This window comes from Polypterus senegalus, chromosome 9 (genome assembly GCF_016835505.1).
Source record: "Polypterus senegalus isolate Bchr_013 chromosome 9, ASM1683550v1, whole genome shotgun sequence".
Classification (NCBI taxonomy): Eukaryota; Metazoa; Chordata; class Cladistia; order Polypteriformes; family Polypteridae; genus Polypterus; species Polypterus senegalus.
In genome coordinates, this window is record NC_053162.1 from 87,899,969 (window position 1) to 87,919,816 (window position 19,848).

General features: G+C 36.9%; 1 protein-coding gene across 1 annotated transcript in view; it reads right to left on the bottom strand.

Moving 5' to 3' along the window:
• Positions 1-19,848, bottom strand: part of tcf25 (transcription factor 25 (basic helix-loop-helix)) — a 95,705-nt gene that overhangs the window by 8,820 nt on the left and 67,037 nt on the right. The window contains exons 15-17 of the mRNA XM_039763408.1: positions 15,216-15,306; positions 13,408-13,487; positions 7,086-7,161 (exon numbers count right to left, since the gene is read on the bottom strand). Coding sequence (XP_039619342.1) covers positions 7,086-7,161; positions 13,408-13,487; positions 15,216-15,306 — 247 coding nt within the window. The remainder of the gene's footprint in view (positions 1-7,085; positions 7,162-13,407; positions 13,488-15,215; positions 15,307-19,848) is intronic.

The window sequence follows — 19,848 nt, forward strand, 5'->3', positions numbered from 1 at the left end:
ATAGCGCAGGGGGAGAATGAAAAAAATTAAAAGTGCTCACTTTGACTTAAGGCAGAAGCGCAGTCAGCGTCTCAAAGGCCGGCACAGCTATGCACGCGTGCTGGCTGCTCGACTTTTGCAGGGCAGGAGACCACAGTTTTTGCAGACACGCTCATGATATCAAAAGTCTCAGCGCTCTTTGGAGGTCATTCATATATATATATATATATATATATATATATATATATATATATATATATATATATCAAGATACCCGCCTACGCAGCGGAAAAGTAGTGTGTTAAAGAAGTAATGAAAAAGAAAAGGAAACATTTTAATAATAACGTAACATGATTGACATTGTCATGAGTGTTGCTGTCATATATATGCCTGCCTAAATAACTTTACTTACTTTATTTACCGTTCATTTAATCACGGCTAGTGGCGGAAAAATTATAAAATGGAAGGAGGATGGCTTTACCAAAACAATTATTGATGGCTTAATCGATTATTCATAAAGCTTGAATTGGTGATCTGTTTTTCTGTGTTAACCTCATATTTTTTCATACTTCTTCTCAAACTAAGGTGGTGCGAGGGTAAAATGAATCGGGATGCGCTGATCAAAGTAATCGGTGTACCAGGAAATCATGCATTGACAAAAGCTCCCCTTTGCTTGTAATGCAAAGTGTGATTAAATGCATTATTTTTTAACGTTATGGAGCACATGCATCAAGCTTCTCAGCTGTGCTTGTGCTAAGAAAAGGAAAGATTTTAAAAATAACGTAACACGATTGTCAATGTAACCTTTTGTAAGTAGTGCCTGGAGGATTCAGTGTGGAGAAACTCTAGAGACAGCGTGTGTATTAACTTGTGGATTTTTCTGTGAGTATTTGGTGGCAGTCTGACGGTTGCTTCGAGACGGTGTTAGCTGAGCTCAGCTCAGAGCCAAATGAGATGAATGGGAGGGAGATGATGACGTGACTCCCCACCCGCCTTAACTGTCAATCCCCCACAAACACAGTCTCGGAATTTGCATAAGCACACCCCTTCACCTACAATTTTAACTTAGTTATAAAGTGATCAAAACTCTCATTTATATCCTGCGTCCTCTCATTAAACTTGTATCCCGCATTACCTGTGGGCATGTGAAACGCCAGCGGTAGCCTGTCTATGAACTTAATTTAAAGTTTAGGTTTACACCTTGCTTTCTTTCCGAGGTAGCATCAGTCATGAATATGGTAGTATATGTCACTCGCTCGCTTCTTATTGTTTCGCTGCCTTCTCAATTATATAATGCATGTTTTCTTAAGCGCTTTTTGGAGGTCTTCCTGGTTTTCTACGCACTGCGTTGACAGTCAGTTCACATGATTACGTGAGAGGCGTGATGATGTCACACGAAACTCCGCCCCCCCACGGCATTCCAGCTCAACTCCATTACAGTTAATGGAGAAAAATACCTTCCAGTTATGACCATTAGGCGTAGAATTTCGAAATGAAACCTGCCCAACTTTTGTAAGTAAGCTGTAAGGAATGAGCCTGCCAAATTTCAGCCTTCTACCTACACGGGAAGTTGGAGAATTAGTGATGAGTGAGTGAGTGAGTGAGGGCTTTGCCTTTTATTAGTATAGATATATGTAGATATGAAGATATGTACAGTATGTGTATATATATGTATGTATGTGTATGTGTATGTGTGTGTGTGTGTGTGTGTGTGTGTGTGTGTGTGTGTGTGTATGTGTATATATATGACAGCAGCAATGCAAGCTGTGAGAAAACAGTAAAAAGGAGGCGTGTCAAACGTCGTGGTACATTTTCTGATGCAGCTACCGAAAACAACTTCGTGACGCTGCCGCCAAATACACAAAACAGTTACTTTGACAATCATGTTACATTATTTTTAAAATGTTTCCTTTTCTTTTTCATAACTGCTTTAACACATGACATCACTGCGAAGCACGGTATTTTGCTATATATATATATATATATATATATATATATATATATATATATCACAGCGACACTCATAACAGTGACAAAACAATTACATTGACAATCATGTTACGTTATTTTCAAAATGTTTCCTTTTCTTTCTCTTTCCTTCTTTAACATACTACTTCTCTGCTGCCAAGCGTGGTATATATATATATATATATATATATATATATATATATATATATATAGATTGATCGAGATATATATATGTAGATAGATATGAGAACAACATATATATATATATATATATATATATATATATATAGATAGATAGATAGATAGATAGATAGAGATATATATATATATAGATAGATATGAGAACAACACTCATATCAATGAGTGAGTGAGTGAGTGCTTTGCCTTTTATTAGTATAGATTACATTCCAAATTTAACATTCCAGCTACACATTTCTTTCACTATCTTCAAATCAGGAACTTTGTTAAACAGAACCTTCCAGATTTTCCTCATCTCGCACCCTCATCCACGCTGGAAAAAATATTGCTCAATTTTAAGGAATTAGACTCCATCTCTACAATATATAAAATCATTTTACAATCCCTTCCTTTCAAAGATCCAAGAGGACACTGGGAAAAAGACCTCTCAATTAATATATCAGAAAAGGAGTGGAAAGTAGCAATGCAGAGAATTTATGCGCAAAGCATACAATTATACAACTCAAAATTATATATCAAGCATATCTGTCTCGACTAAAACTCTCCAAAATGTTTCCAGGGCATGATCCAACCTGCGAGCGTTGCAACCAAGCCCCAGCCTCACTGGGTCACATGTTCTGGGCCTGCACCAAATTAACATTATTCTGGACAAAAATTTTTAATTACCTCTCAGACAGCCTTGGACTCACAATCCCTCCTAACCCATTAACAGCTGTGTTTGGGGTTCTTCCAGAGGGGCTTAAAGTGGAAAAGGACAAACAAATTGTGATTGCATTTACTACACTCTTGGCACGCAGACTTATTCTGATAAACTGGAAGAACCCAAACTCTCCTCTTTTAAGTCAGTGGGAAACCGATGTGTTATATTATTTGAAATTGGAAAAAATCAAATACTCAGTTAGAGGATATGTACAGACTTTTTTCAAAACATGGCAGGATCTAATCAGTAATATTTTAAAATAAGTTTATAAAGCACAGAGAATTTATTAATTTAGGTATGTTTACAAGCCTTGAATTTTACACCGTTTGGCTTGCTCTCTCTCTCAGGGGTGGGGATCGATCTGTTCTTAACATAATTCTTTTTTTGTAAAAACTTGATTGCTATGTATGGATTGTAATAAAATTAATAAAATAAAATAAAAAAAAAAGAACATGATTCAATTTAAAGAGGGCGAAGGAGCAGAAGCTTTAAAGGTAGCGAAAAATAGAAAAACAAAATTAATGGCTTATTTTGAACTTCATAAAACAGACGCAACTGCAAAAGCATATACGTATGCGCAAATCCCTCAACATTACACATGGCAGAAACAAAAAAGGAGTGTGTATGTGTGTATATATATATATATATATATGTGTATGTACTGTATATGTATGTATTTGTACATGTATGTGTATGTTGGTCTTTAGCAAAGCGAGTAGGGGGCTGCCCCTCTAGTTTTAATTAAAAACTCTAGGGGGCTTCGCCTGCCAACCCTGGCCTGTGCTAACGTTGAGTCTCTGCCGCTCGCATATGTGGATTTCACTTTCACCAAACAACAAATCTTTTAATTCTCGTATATACGACCTCTTCATTGGGAAGAAACACTACTTTTCCCTGATGGCAACACGAATCAGACGATCTACAAGTCTCTGACTTAAAGTTTAAATCCGAAAAATATATTTGATCACTTTTCGCTGTTCTGTTATTTCACCGAGTAATAATTTCCGTTTGTTTGCACTAATGCAATCTTTACTGTCATTTTTTGAGATTTTCGAATTTTAGTACTTTCATTATCTTTAACCTGCTCTGCATGTGTATCGCACCAATGTTTTTGAACCTCTTTACAGCGTTCTACTTTGTCATCTACTCTTTGTCTTTTATTTCTGGCCCCGGGCGTGGTTAAATCTCTTAGCACAAAGTCTCGTCTCGCACGACTGGAAAGTATCACTCTGAAAAAGTCACGTCTCGTCCCATGCTAAAAAGTTTCATCCTATCTCGTCCCAGGATTTTTTTTATATAATAGAGAGATATTTTATGTGCAAACGTTTAAAACTGCAACATGTATTTTCTACTATAACTTACATTTACAAACCCAGGCCTACAAACTGGTATCTATCGGTTTTGGTAGCATCCTATATTAGTTCTTTTGAAAATATTACCAGGGAAAACTTAAAACCATTAGAGTTAACTGCCAAAGAGGTATATCCAGAACTAAAGTAAGAAACTTTTGGCCACAACAGAAGTGACTGATGTCAGGCCAGGTGGCCACTAGGGTCCTGAAGACCTTATTTTTTGACAGTTCATCAGAAGCAGAATGAAAGGGTGATAAAAGAGAAACATGTGAGACTTAGTGGTAAAAAAAAACAGGAAATACATTCATTCATCGTTTGCAACAAGTTTAATGTTTATTATTACCACTGCCATTGCTAGTAAAATATGCTTTGGTTATGAGTTTGGTACTTCAGTATTCATTTGGGATCTGAAAAATGGGTTGGGTTGGAAGTAATCTTCATTACTAAATACAGTAATGTATAAAAATATCAGGCACTTTATATAGTTTAGACAAAAATATATCTTAGAGAGTTTCATTTCATGTCTTCTGGATTAGTGTGTCAACATAACAGAGTACATTTTACAGTTTCAAGCTTATTTTTGCAAAAAGTACTAAAATACTGTAAGATAGTTGAATATCCTTAAAGAAAGAAATTAACTTAGAAATAATCCACTTTCCAGTGTGATAAGAGGTCTGTGGCACAGCATAACTTTTAACAGGTGATGGTGTGCAGGCGTCACACTGGGGTTGATTGGGGTGCTTGGCTGATCACATATTCACATGCAAATACGAGCAGATCAGTCAGGTACCTCATTTACACCTCAAAGTGGACGAAAAACACCACCTTCACCCAACTGGGCTATTTTTAGGGAGCCTGCACAACAGAGAAGGGAAAACAACAGAGGTGAAATCAAAGAAAAATGATGAGAGGTTAACAGTTCTTTAACAGAGGCTAAGGAAGGAGAAAGATATAGGATGTTGAGGAGCTTGTGTGGTAAAAAATAGTCACAGGTGGTCAGGAGTATGCCCCAAGGGAAAGAGTGGCAGGCCTGCGCTGGACTGTGAGGCTGGAGAAGGGGTGCGTCAACTGAGCAACGAAAGGGAGTAGGCATACCCCCGTTGCGCAACATCTCCCTTCTGACGCTGACAATAAGTGGATGACTACACCTCTCGACATGCTGAAAGGTCCTGATGGGGTAAGCTGAGGTGATTTCAGGTTTTTTTTTCAGATTTTTGGAAGATACATTGGGGTTTGGTTCATTTTAAATGGATGGATAGATTCCTACTGCTATTTTAACCATGTTTTTATTGGATTATTTATTGAACATTTTATCCTCCATATTTCACTTTACTTTTATGGATATGTATTGAAGAACTTGCACTGCACTCTTTGGAATACTGTTTGATTTTTATTAAAAGAACTCGGCAGTTCTGCACCAACCCCTTGCTGATTATATGTGCCCAGCTCATCTCGGTTTATGACTAACAACGGTTCCATTTTCAAGAGGCTCCTGGAAGCCACCAGGGAGAGTGGAGCTGACCTAGACAAGTTAAAAAAGACCAGATAAGATCTTGGTAAGCATGTAGCCCAGTGCATGATTTAGCAAACATAACAGGTGCTAAATGAACAATAACATAACATGCACTTTGAAATTAAATGAAAGAGAAATAGCTGTGTAGAGGAAATAAAACTGGCTAAGGGACGATTGGACTAAAAATGTGAATTTGCTGTGGATGTAGCAAAAGTGAGTATAGGGCCAAGACACAAGCTGGTCATCATGGCATCATTCAGATATCTCCCACAGAAGTTTTTCAGTAGTTCTTTTCAGATGTGCTATCCAATTTGTACTACAGAAGCACAAACAAAATGGTGAAGTTTAAAGACCAGAAATGCCATGGTTAGCCATAGAGACCGAGTGCAGCCGATGATATGTACATCAATCTTACTTCCCTTCATAATGGTAACATTTCCAGCACCACTGTCAGCTCAAAACTGGCAGAAACCACAGAGACCTTGGCATACCCATCTACAGTTTAGTGAAGTCCTATATCAGAGGTGGTCATCATGAAAGAACTGCAACCAAAAACTCATTCCATCAAGGTGGAAATAAAATCAAATGACTAACCTTTATACAAAAGACACAAGAACTGGGTTGGTGGGGGAGAAAAATGGCAGCAGGGGCTCTGACAGATGAGTCAAACATTTTAAGTTTTGGTTTTAACAGAAGGTAGTTTGTCTCCCAAATGGCTGGAGAATGGTGCATGGAATAATGTTTGCAGGCAGCAGTGAAGCATGGTGGAGCTTCCCAGCAGATCTGGTGCTGTATTTCCACAAACAAAGTTGGTGGTTTTGTTAAATTTGATGGCTCTCTTACTGATCAGAAGTACAAGCAGATTCTTATGCATCATGCAACACCATAAGTCAATATCAGTCCCAACTGTATGCGCAACACGACAATGAGCACTTCGCCAAAATCATTAAAAAAAATTTATAGCATAAAGAGTGGGTCTTACAGAGCACTGATTTCAACATCTTCGAGCATATCTGGAATTACTTGCAGAGATAGAGGTAAGAAAGACAGCCAACATCTGCAGTGGCAAGTTCTCCAAGAAAATGGAATGACCAACCACATGAAAACCATCAGACACTGCATTAAAGTATAACTAAGAAAATGGCTACTATTTCAAATATAAAATGTGTAAACACCAAATATTGATTTAATTTGATTTTTCTGTTGACTGCACTTTCTATAAAGTTTATTAATTAATAAAAATATTCATGTCATTATTTTTTAACGTATTCTCACATTACAGCTTTTTTTCTCAGGTGCCTAAGACTTTTTGCACAGTGTTTTAGACATTATTATATTACATAAGCTAGTAAACTGAAGCAAAACATTCACTGACCTGCAGGTTAAAGTTTGGAAGTAGAGATCGGAAAAAAAGCGACAAAGTTCGTTCACCAGATGATGATCTACTGGATCTATAAGTAAAAAGGAAAAAAAAAGTTTAAAAATATAGCAAAATCCATAGTAGCCAAAGGAAACAGTTGTAAACACATAACCAATATAAATACATGACAATTACTATGTTCTGAGATTAAATATAGACGTTTCTTACCACTTGTAAACAAATGCTTCAACTGTTTTAGAATGTGAATTAACTTCTATATGGCTGAGGTAGTCACAGGACAAAAATTAGTTCCACAGTGTGTCTCAACACTTATTTTAGAATCCAATTATCCCTTACATGACAGAGTGTGTTTTACATAAACCAGTACTGATATACTGTAATCTAACAATTGGTAATAGAGCACAGTGATTTACACCATTTTCTATTTTAAGCAAAATGAGGAAAGCTTATATATTACAATACAAACATAAATTGTTAAATAATCACAGATGGCTGCCAGACCCCAAGATAGACTTACAAAATTCACCACAGGCAATATATAATTCACTGAACAAATCAATTATTCAAACCATGAAATCCTCTATAACAAAAAAGCTTTGTTGTATAGAGCAAATAAGTTAATTGACCATTTAATCCAATATAACCTACAGGCAAAAATACATCTGAGCAGATGTTTACTCCAGAAAAAATGCTTTTATGTAAGCAACACTTATGAAAGAAAATTAGCAGCACACCAAGATGTGCACGAGGCAGAACTGGAGTTGGAAATCAAAAGGTAATTTAAAAACTAATACAATGTTTACAAAACATATACTGTTTTTTTTCAAAATGACATTAAGTTCATCAGAATTACTTCATCAATGTTAAACTGTTTCATCAAGTTTGATGCATACCTTCAGAGCGTCAAACATACTTTTTATAGTTTTTCATGCAAACTGATTACATGTTGGCTGTTTTTCCAAAAGTGTAGAATAAGATTAAGTTGAATGTTTATAAGAATGGGTTTATCAACTGCTCACTTCAAAACAACCGATAAGTAGCTCTGAAGCAGCATGCATAGAAACTACAGAAACATTAAATAAACAGTCAGTCATTTTCCAACCTGCTACATCCTAACACGGGGTCATGGAGGTCTGCTGGAGCCAATCCCAGCCAGAACAGGGCGCAAGGCAGGAACAAATCCCGGGCAGGGTGCCAGTCCACTGCAGGGCACACACACACCCACACACTAGGGACAATTTAGGATCGCCAATGCACCTAATCTGCACGTCTTTGGACTGTGGGAGGAAACTGGAGCACCCGGAGGAAACCCACGCAGACACGGGGAGAAAATGCAAACTCCACACAGGGAGGAAATGAGAAGCGAACCCAGGTCTTCTTAATGCGTGGCAGGAGCTCTACCCACTGCGCCAGCGTGCTGCCCCTTAAATAAACACACACACTATATATATATATATATATATATATATATATATATATATATATATATATATATATATATATATATATATATATATATATATATATATATATATATATATATATATAGACACACACAGAAACACAGAGTGCTCTCCATAATGTTTCTGACAAAGACATTTTTCCTTGATTTACCCCTCTTAAAATTGTAAATCAATCAAAAAATATCACTTTTTGTACATGGGTCCACACATTTCAGGGAACCATAATGTCTATGATAATAGTGATGGCAGGTATATTTAAGCATATCATCATATCACATCATATTTAGTACTTTGTTGCATAGCCCTCATGTGCAATGACTATTCCATGTCTGAGATTCATGGATACCACCAGGTGCTGAGTGTCTTCTCTGTGGATGCTCTGCCAAGCTTTCAATGCAGCCATCTTCAGCCCTCACTTGTTCTGGACGCCTCTCCCCTTGTTTTCTCTTTAGCATTTGGAAGGCAAGTTCAATTGGATTTAAGATGACTGGCTTGCCCTTTCAAGAATTTTCTATTTTTTAGCCTTGAAAAACCCCTGTGTTACCTTAGAAGTTTTATTCTTGTTTTTCCGCTTCATAATTAACAACTCGTCCTCATGGTGAACAATTGAAACTACAGACTCCAAAGGTAGTCTGTAAGTAGAAGCAAGCGATATTTCTTATGCCTGCACTAATGAAGCACTGAAATGCACCCAAGTAATCACAACACCTGTGACACCAATTGTCACAAGCATCAGGGTGCCCTGAAATGAGGGTACTGTATATAAAAAGTGTTGTCATTTCTACACAGTGTGACCAAAATGTATGCAAATACCCTTAAACTGAAGTATGTAAAGTGCACTTAATTACACCTGAATTGTTTTATTTGTAATTTTAAACTATGGAGTAGAGGGGTAAATTAAGGAAAATGTGTCTTTGTCCTAAAAATTATAGAGGGCACTGTACATACACACACACACACACACATAATATATATCACCTTCTGTTGTACAGAAGTAGCTGTGGTTCATAAAATATATAAGATAAAAAGACAGAAAACATAATGAAAATCTACATTAAAAGATAAACTTGCATTCTAAAGTGAAGAATTTTCTATAAATTTAAAAGAATATGTTGTTTGTTTTTGCAGCTTAGAGTTGGGCTTAGGTGAATGAACAAGCTTTAAAATTTAAAGAATACATTCTCTTTGAAGCAGCCAAGTTTTCAGTTTAAGAAAATACGTCTTATACTTTTCTGAGGCATCCGTGTGAAAACAATTAATTTACATTACATTCACTTTTTCCAAAGCGACTTACAACATTTGAGATACAATTGGTTTCATTTCTTTTCTTTTTCCAATTGGAGCACAGGCGGATGAAGTGACTTACTTAGGGTCACACAGTGTCAGTGGCAGGATTTGAACCCACAATCTTAGGGTTTGAAGTGCAAAGCCTTAATCACTGCGCCACACTGCCTGCACTCTTAGAACTAAATAATTAGGTAAGAATATGTTTTCTGATTGTTTGTCTACTCACGGATTTCAGTGCTAAAGCCATATGTGTGCATTTGCATGTTCACTCTGTGACAGACTGGCACCCTGGCCAGGATTATTCCTGGCTTGTGCCAGATGATTGCTGGCATTGGCTCCAGATGTCCCATAACACTGCCTGGATAAGTGGGTTAGGAAGATGGTCTACTCCTCACTGCAAATCAAGTGGCCATATCATCACAGGAATGCTAATGGATGAGGACAGCAATTATTTATAATAACAACAACAATATTTGGATGCAATGTGGCACAAAAATAGTGATGTTTTCCTGCAGTGAAGGAAACTGGGATTCACATGTGCTTGGGAGTTTGCATGTTCTCCCTAGATGGTCCAGTTTCCTCCCACAGTCCAAACACATGGAGGTTAGGTAGACTGAAATTGTGTGTCTTCCTGTTTACCCTGTGATGGACTGACACCCTGTCCAGCTATTGTTCCTGCCTTGCATCCAATGCTTGATGGGATAGGCTACACGACCCCACACTGGACAAGCAGGTTAGGAAGATGGGTGGATGGATGGATAGACGGATGGATGAATGAATGAATGAATGGATGGATGCATATCTATTTAGTTCTTGTCACCTGATTACATACTACATGCCTTCTCAATGTTCTAACTGAAACATACACACACATTATCAATGTAGAGGCTGTAGGCAGTCTTTGACTTAAAGAAATAACATTTTGTTATTTCACTGTATAAGAATAAAAGTAAACTAAATGTGCCTCTTTAAGTTATTATTGTCTAGTTGTCTAAAGAACAGATGCAGCAATTCACATATACCCATCAACATTCAATAATGTCAATAACTGGTGCATTGGTGAGGTCTATCCGAGGTGAATCCACACAGAGAAAGACAATTGGGGTAATTGGCGACATGAAGTGCACAGCCAGGCTTCTTTAAAAATGTTTAAATGTCACAACAATGGCTTGCTTTTTACCTTCTTTAAATAATGTGGTACATACTCAAGACGTGAATTAATTCTCATTAACATGTTTGGCTTAAAAAAAGGAATGCATTTTGATGGGATTTAAGCATTATTCCTTCACCTGTGGAACTGTTTACATTTAAGTCCTACTGTAAGCTGCAAGAACAGAAAAGATATTTTTAAAACTTATAAAAAACACTTCACTTTAAAAATCAATTTTATGTAGCAAACTGATATATACCATGATAAATATAAAAAACTGACTTGAAAGTGAGATGAAATATCCTAAAACATGAAACCTGAACAAACAGACGTCATGCTATATCACACATCACATAATATATACAGTGCATAGTGACAAATGTACAGTCCAGTAATGATTAATAAAGTATCTATCTATCTATCTATCTATCTACATCTTTACTAGTCTAAACTGCACTGCATTCATTCAAAGTAGCCACTATAAGGCCTTTGTTAAGGAAACTAAATTAAAAACAAAAACTTTCATGCAAGTAATAGACAAATAAAATTTACATTTTCTCTTGCAAAAGCTTTGCAAATTCAGTCTCATCTTTAAAACAACAACTTTTATGACAGACTTCATTGCAGCATTTACTTCAGTCACAGCCCAAGAACAGATTTTAATTATTTGGTCAAAGAAAATCTAACCAAATATATTATTGGGTGGGAGTGCATTTCGGTTTCACTATATTGTTTTATATACTTATGTTTACTGCATGTAATATTGTATATGGTGTTGTTTAATTCTATGTACCCTGTTCATATATACATGTAACACCAAGAGAAATTCCTAGCAATTATGGTACCTGCCAATAACGTTCAAGTTCAACACTTTTGATGCAGGATATGCCTGCCATTACTGTTACACTGACCAGATTACACCTACTGGGCCTGGAAAGGACCTCAGATTGTTTGATGGTGACAGAATTACAGATCCAGTGTGTACTATTGTTATATATTTTACGTCATATTGTAGTATATCCTGGAATATCTTGGGATGGCTTCAGTGGCCATTTGGCACAGGATTACTATACATACCCTGTTTTATCACCTCAAAAGAACTTTGAGGCTTCAAGAGATTTACATTTTCTGGAGATGCACGAACCAGAGCTTTGTTTGTCAACCAGCTTAACTTGACTTGATTTACTTTACATTACTGTTTATACCATAGGTCTCACAAACCTTAAAGAATACAAAAACCTAATATGTCTAATGCACAGATAAGAGTATTACTACTATCATGTCTGCTTTCTGATTCAGGCTGTGTATGATGGCCTACTAAGTCTTACGAACCTCCACATCTGGGGCAAGAGTGAGTCACCATCTTGTGCTCTTTCCTCAGGAAGAAGATCTTGAGCACATTCTCAGCAGCTGCCAAAAGCACTTGCAGACGGATGTTGTAACTGGCACCACAACCAAGTGCTGAGAGCAGCTGCAGACACAGTTGCTGCTGCCATAACCATCAGCAAACATCACCAACCTAAGCAGTCTATCACCTTCATTAAGGCAGGTGAGAAGTACACCACACAACCGAGATCTGCAGCAGGCCTCCTAAACTCAGCTGCCAATTGGCAGATGAGGGTAGACCAGGGCAAGCAGCTAAGGTTTCCAGAGCACATCGCCACAATCTTGCTCCACCCAGACATGGTCATTTTCTCTAACACCACCAAACAAGTGACCATGATAGAACTCGCTGTACCCTGGGAGGAGTGCATGGACAAACCACAGGATAGGAAACATGAGAAATATCAGGAGTTAGTACAACAATGCAGGAGGCACAGTTGGAAGACTACCTGTGAGCCAATAGAGGTGGCATATCAAGGTTTTGCAGGCTGCTCTCTCAGCCGAGTCATGGCCAAACTTGGCATTTAGGGTGGTAGCAAAGAGGAGAGCCATCAGGGCGATTACAGCTGCTGCAGAGAGGGCTAATAGGTGGATGTGGCTGAAGAGGGAGGATCCTTGGTCCACAGCTATTGGGATTCAAGCTGGGGACTGATCACCCCCAGCTGGGTCGCCAGGGTGAGGGTGTATGATGTTGGGAAAGACTGAAAACATCCGAAGACACCAGGATACATTACTGAAAATCTATCCCAGCACACCCAAAGATGCATATATGTTACAGAGTGCTATGTTTTATTTTAAATGTTATATTTGTAAATATGACCTGCACTCTGAGCCAGTTTACTAGCTCTATAACAATAAATTGAACTGTGACTTAACAACTAAACTGGACAAAATGGAGAAAGCTAGTTCTATTATGTTTTACATTAATTTATTAAATATCTGCTAAATTATTAACTGTCATTGTGTGCTATGTTATAACATTTCATAATTACAATAATTCCTGTTAATATTTGTTATTTGAAGATACAAGTACCTTTCAGGTCGACTATAAGATGTTATTGAATTTAAGGGGGGTAAAGGATCAAATCCCATCATGGCCTGAGTTGTCACCTCCTGAAGAAAAAGAACAACATGTTAAACAGGTTCAAATTATTAATTTAAAATACTCCAAATACGCAATAAATTCACAAAAAGCTATACATTTAAATATAAATGTAATAATTCAGAATATTATTACACACACACACACACACAGATAAACTGGGGCTACTAAAAAAACACTCCAATATTTTGTGCGAGCTAAAAGTTTTTGTAAAAATTATACTCGTTTAAATGAGTGTCCAAAATAAACATGCAAAAGTGTTCATAACAATATTTTATATAAAAAAGTAGATTCAAAATGCTTACATATTGTGTATTAAATTGCCAAGAAAATCTCACATTACTTGTGTTGCATAATCCATGCCAGCGATTCAGTGATATAAACAAAATATGCAAAACGTTTGCTTTTCTGGTAAAATAATATTACCTAATTACTTCTGGAATTTGACAAGAGTAACAAAATTTTTTATTTTTTCCAAGGACATTTTTCATGTTGCTTGCCATTGTACAGAACTGACATATCTGACTTCTGTTATATCACTTCTTTCTCTCTACTCTGTATGAAAACACAAGAAACTTTTTCTTGGCCACCACTAAAATGAGCAACAGGTAAGTAAAATTAAAAATATATAATTTTTGGGAGTAGAATTCCTTAAACCTTTTTCTTTTGATATATTGACTGGGCCATGCAAACAAGACAAAGAACAGTTGCTGATGTTTGTGCTTTTGCCAGCACGTTATGCTTGTTAAAAAAAAAACATAAATCTGTTGATTTCTTTCTTCATTAAGTTTATCCTTAATACCATAAAATGTTTCCTTTACCTTGCTTTTCACACATTACTCACTGAAGTTTAAAATAATGTTGCAAATGAAGACAGAATTATATAGTGTAGCATGAATTGTCTAGCATCTCGTGGATACAACAACAAATGTAACAAATAACAGTTTTAAAGACCACAAGCAGCTCCATAAACAATAATTTTCAATAAAGTGTAATTTTACTAGTTTTTTCATGAAATGGCAAAAATTCTACAAGCTAAATATTAGTTTAGATAAACTTCATTAATCCCATGATCATTAAATAATGACACAGACCATATGCCTTTTGAATTTCATTACCATTTTACAGTATAGGTATGGGAAAAATTACAGTAACTTTGGAAAACCCAAATAATCTATACCTTACATTACAGCATGAGCTGTATTTAACAAATTTCAAGTCTCTTTCACCAACACACACTAAACTTTATAATGAGTACCCTTACTGCTGGTGTGATGCTAAACTCTTACTCTAGGAAGGGCATTGAGATGTTGCCTGCACTTTACATTTACATTGAATTAATTTTTACCCCATTTGCAATGTTTGTTGTTGTATGATTTGTGCTGCAACCGTCTGGAATTTCCTTCAAGATTTATCAGGTTTCTATCTATAGCTACTGATAATGTGTAATAGTCACCACACATGCAAACCAAAAGTTCATTTTACACAATATAATTTCTAATTTTTGCATCACTACATTTGAATTTTCTAGACAGATGTTTGAGCGAATTACATCATTATACTAACTTGTCAAAACCAAAACCACCCTCGACCCTCTGCAGTTCGCATACCAGGATATAAACAAATATATAAAAATAAAATAAGAAAAAAAGCATTGTTCAAAAAATGCATGCAAATCAAAACTGTACATCTTCTGTACAGTGATTTTTTTATGAAAAGTTGGTATGCATGATACTAACCACAGGCAGAGCAGCCATGGCCTCTTTTATCTCTGACAAAACTACATGTCGATGTATGCTGCGTGGAGCACTTTGATATCTCATCTTCCTCCTAATAACACAACAAAAAGTTACATAGTTAATACCATTCTACTTTCAGATGATATACCACCCGAAATAAATTACTTTTATAAAGGAAGGCTTGCTTATTTAATAAGTAATTTAAATTAAACGACTCAATAATTGATCAAGGTTTCACAAAAAAAAAAAACCTGATATACTGCTGTTACACATTGTATAGGGAACAAGAAATCATTGCATAACAGGTAACATTTACTGTAGTACTTGAACAGCATCTGCACACTTAATGTAATTTTTTCCCCCATTTACATCAAGAGAAAATAAAAAAGTCACACTCTGTGGTTTAGTGCAAATTGGTGTACCTTTTATCTTCAAATTACATGATCTAGGGTTTTACTGTATGGTTTCAACAGTGTGATAACATTCTGTAGTTTGAATGTGTCTGGTGTTATTGCGTGGATAATAAATTGATTTGTGTACATTGAGTATCCATTGTGAAATCAGCTGCTGGAATTGACAGACGGCTTACTAGTCATAAATATTTGGACAGAGACAACATTTTTCGAATTTTGGTTCTGTACATTACCACAATGAATTTTAAATGAAACAACTCAGATGCAGTTGAAGTGCAGACTTTCAGCTTTAATTCAGTGGGGTGAACAAAATGATTGCATAAAAATGTGAGGGAACTAAAGCATTTGTTTTTAACACAATCCCTTTATTTCAGGGGCTCAAAAGTAATTGGACAATTGACTCAAAGGCTATTTCATGGGCAGGTGTGAGCAAGTCCGTCGTTATGTCATTATCAATTAAGCAGATAAAAGGCCTGGAGTTGATCTGAGGTGTGGTGCTTGCATGTGGAAGATTTTGCTTTGAACAGACAACATGCGGTCAAAGGAGCTCACCATGCAGGTAAAAGAGGCCACCCTTAAGCTGCAAAAACAGAAAAAGCCCATCCAAGAAATTGCTACAATATTACGAGTAGCAAAATCTACAGTTTGGTACATCCTGAGAAATAATGCAAGCACTGGTGAACTCAGCAATGCAAAAAGACCTGGACGTCCACAGAAGACAACAGTGGTGGATGATCGCAGAATCATTTCCATGGTGAAGAGAAACCCCTTCACAACAGCCAACCAAGTGAACAACACTCTCCAGGGGGTAGGCGTATCGATTTTCAAGTCTAACATAAAGAGAAGACTGCATGAAAGTAAATACAGAGTGCATTGCAAGGTGCAAGCCACAAATAAGCCTCAAGAATAGAAAGGCTAGATTGGACTTTGCTAAAGAACATCTAAAAAAGTCAGCACAGTTCTGGAAAAACATTCTTTGGACAGATAAAACCAAGATCAACCTCTACCAGAATGATAGCAAGAAAAAAGTATGGAGAAGGCGTGGAATAGCTCATTATCCAAAGCATACCACATCATCTGTAAAACACAGTGGAGGCAGCATGATGGCTTGGGCGTGCATGGCTGCCAGTGGCACTGGGACACTAGTGTTTATTGATGATGTGACACAGGACAGAAGCAGCCGAATGAATTCTGAGGTGTTCAGAGACATACTGTCTGCTCAAATCCAGCTAAATGCAGTCAATTTGATTGGGCGGCATTTCATGATACAGATGGAGAATGACCCAAAACATACAGCCAAAGCAACCCAGGAGTTTATTAAAGCAAAGAAGTGGAAAATTATTGAATGGCCGGGTCAGTCACCTGATCTTAATCCAATTGAGCATGCATTTCACTTGTTGAAGACTAAACTTCCGACAGAAAGGCCCACAAACAAACAGCAACTGAAAGCCGCTGCAGTAAAGGCCTGGCAGAGCATTAAAAAGGAAGAAATGTCCATGAGTTCAAGACTTCAGGCTGTCATTGCCAGCAAAGGGTTTTCAACCAAGTATTAGAAATAAACATTTTATTTCCAGTTATTTAATTTGTCCCATTACTTTTGATCCCCTGAAATGAAGGGATTGTGTTAAAAAAATACTTTAGTTCCCTCACATTTTTATGCAATCTTTTTGTTCAACCCAATGAATTAAAGCTGAATGTCTGCTGAGTTGTTTCATTTAAAATTCATTGTGGTAATGTACAGAACCAAAATTAGAAAAAAGTTGTCTCTGTCCAAATATTTATGGACCTAACTGTATATATCTTCTGCACAGTGATTTTTTATGAAAAGTTGGTATGCATGATACTAACCACATGCAGAGCAGCCATGGCCTCTTTTATCGCTGACAAAACTACATGTTGACATATATATTGTGGCGAGCGGCTGGGGGTGATACACCTCCTCCAGACCATGAGGGGGCAACCGCCCTGGTGGCTATGGGGACCACGGGAAAGGAGCATGGAAGCTCAACGCTATAGGGGCCCATGGTCAACACCAGCGGGTGCCTGGATGCCTGATGAGCTCTGGCCCTCAACACTTCCGCCACACCCGGAAGTGCTGGGGGGAAGAAGACCAGGGACACCCGGAGTGCTTCCGGGTACACAGCCGGCACTTCCGCCACACCAGGGAGTGCCGGCAGAAGCTCATTGGGAGGCACCTGGAGCATGTCCAGGTTGATATAAAAGGGGCCGTCTCCCTCCATTCGATGGCTGGAGTCAGGTGGAATAAGGAGAGAGCTCAGAGGAGAGGAGTGGAGGCGGACCTGAAGACAGAGGCATTGGAAAGAGGCCTGGACAAAGGGTGTTGATACGGGAACTTTGGGTTCTGTGCACTGTAAATAATAGTTGAACATAATTAAACGTGTGTTGGTTGGTGAACCATCGGTGTCCGCACCGGCTTCCACAATATATACTGTATATATAAGGTACAATTAGTTGGTGTTGCAGAGAAGTGTCTACTGAGCATCACACTGCTGTAAAATCAGTTGTAATATGCTGTCTGCCAAACACATTTTACAGCACAGCTAATATGGAAAACAAAAATTCAAATATACTTTTGCAATTGGTTTTCAGGTTTCAGAAGCTTTTGAGAATTAAATGAATACTAGCAGAATACCCGCGCTTCGCAGCGGAGAAGTAGTGTGTTAAAGAAGGTACGAAAAAGAAAAGGAAAAATTTGAAAACCAACGTAACTTAATTGTTAATGTAATTGTTTTGTCATTGATATGAGTGTTGTTCTCATATCTATCTATCTATATATATATATATATATATGTTGTTTTCATATCTATCTCTATATATATATCTGTATCTATCTATCTCTATATATATATATATATATATATATATATATATATATATATATATATATATATATATATATATATATATATATATATATACCAGCTTGGCAAGAAGGAAAGAGAAAGAAAAGGAAACATTTTGAAAATAACGTAACATGATTGTCAATGTAATTGTTTTGTCACTGTTATGAGTGTCGCTGTGATATACATATATATATATATATATATATATATAGCAAAATACCGTGCTTCGCAGCGATGTCATGTGTTAAAGAAGTTATGAAAAGAAAAGGAAACATTTTAAAAATAATGTAACATGATTGTCAAAGTAATTGTTTTGTGTATTTGGCGGCAGCGTCACAAAGTTTTTTTCGTCTAGCTGCATCAGAAAATGTACCACAACGTCTGACACGCCTCCTTTTTAGTGTTTTCTCACAGCTTGGATTGCTGCTGTCATATATATACACACACACACACACACACACACACACACACACACACACATACATATATATATACACATACATATCTTCATATCTACATATCTACATATACACACACATATATATATATATATATGTGTGTGTGTATATATATATATATATATATATATATATATATATATACATACATATACATACATACATATATACACATACATATACTTGTGTGTATGTTTGTATGTGTCTATATGTGTGTGTATAGCTTTGGTCACTGAGTGCAAGGGAAAAATAATAAAATATAGTCTAAGTTATTAAACAGTAAAACATTAACGTTTTAAGAAGTACAGGTACATTGAGCACTACTGGAGTGGTTTCAGGTAAACTACATTTTAAAGACTGTGTAACACAACAGGTAAGTAACTAACAGCAGCTAAAATGTATATGGATCATCTCTCGGTAGTTGATCCCTTTTGAAAGGCGCTACACGACGGCTGTGGTATAGAAATTACATTTTCTATGTGAGCGTTCAAATTTGTGCCTGTGGTAATGTGCCTTACCGGCATTTAAAGAAAATTAGTTTTGTGTCCTCTGCAGTGTTAAGAGAGAAAGGCTTTGGTTTGGGATAAAAGGAAAAAAGGTGTAAAGAAAGGAAAGTTGCCTTTTTCTTTTATATAGTATAGAGAGATGTGTTCGCTGCGTTATGATCGCCTTGTGTAAACTGGTGAGACGTCCCTGCCATTAATCAGCTGTGATGGCACTGTCAGTCCTCCACTCGTGTGCGTGTTTCATAATCCGAGGTGAGGACCTCATAATCGTATACGTGCAAAAGAAAGTGTGAATCGCCTTAATATTATTTTTCCGTGGTGTAGAAAAGGGGTCCCGTGTTTGCACTTGTCTGGGCTATAGCGCAGGGGGAGGATGAAAAAAATTAAAAGTG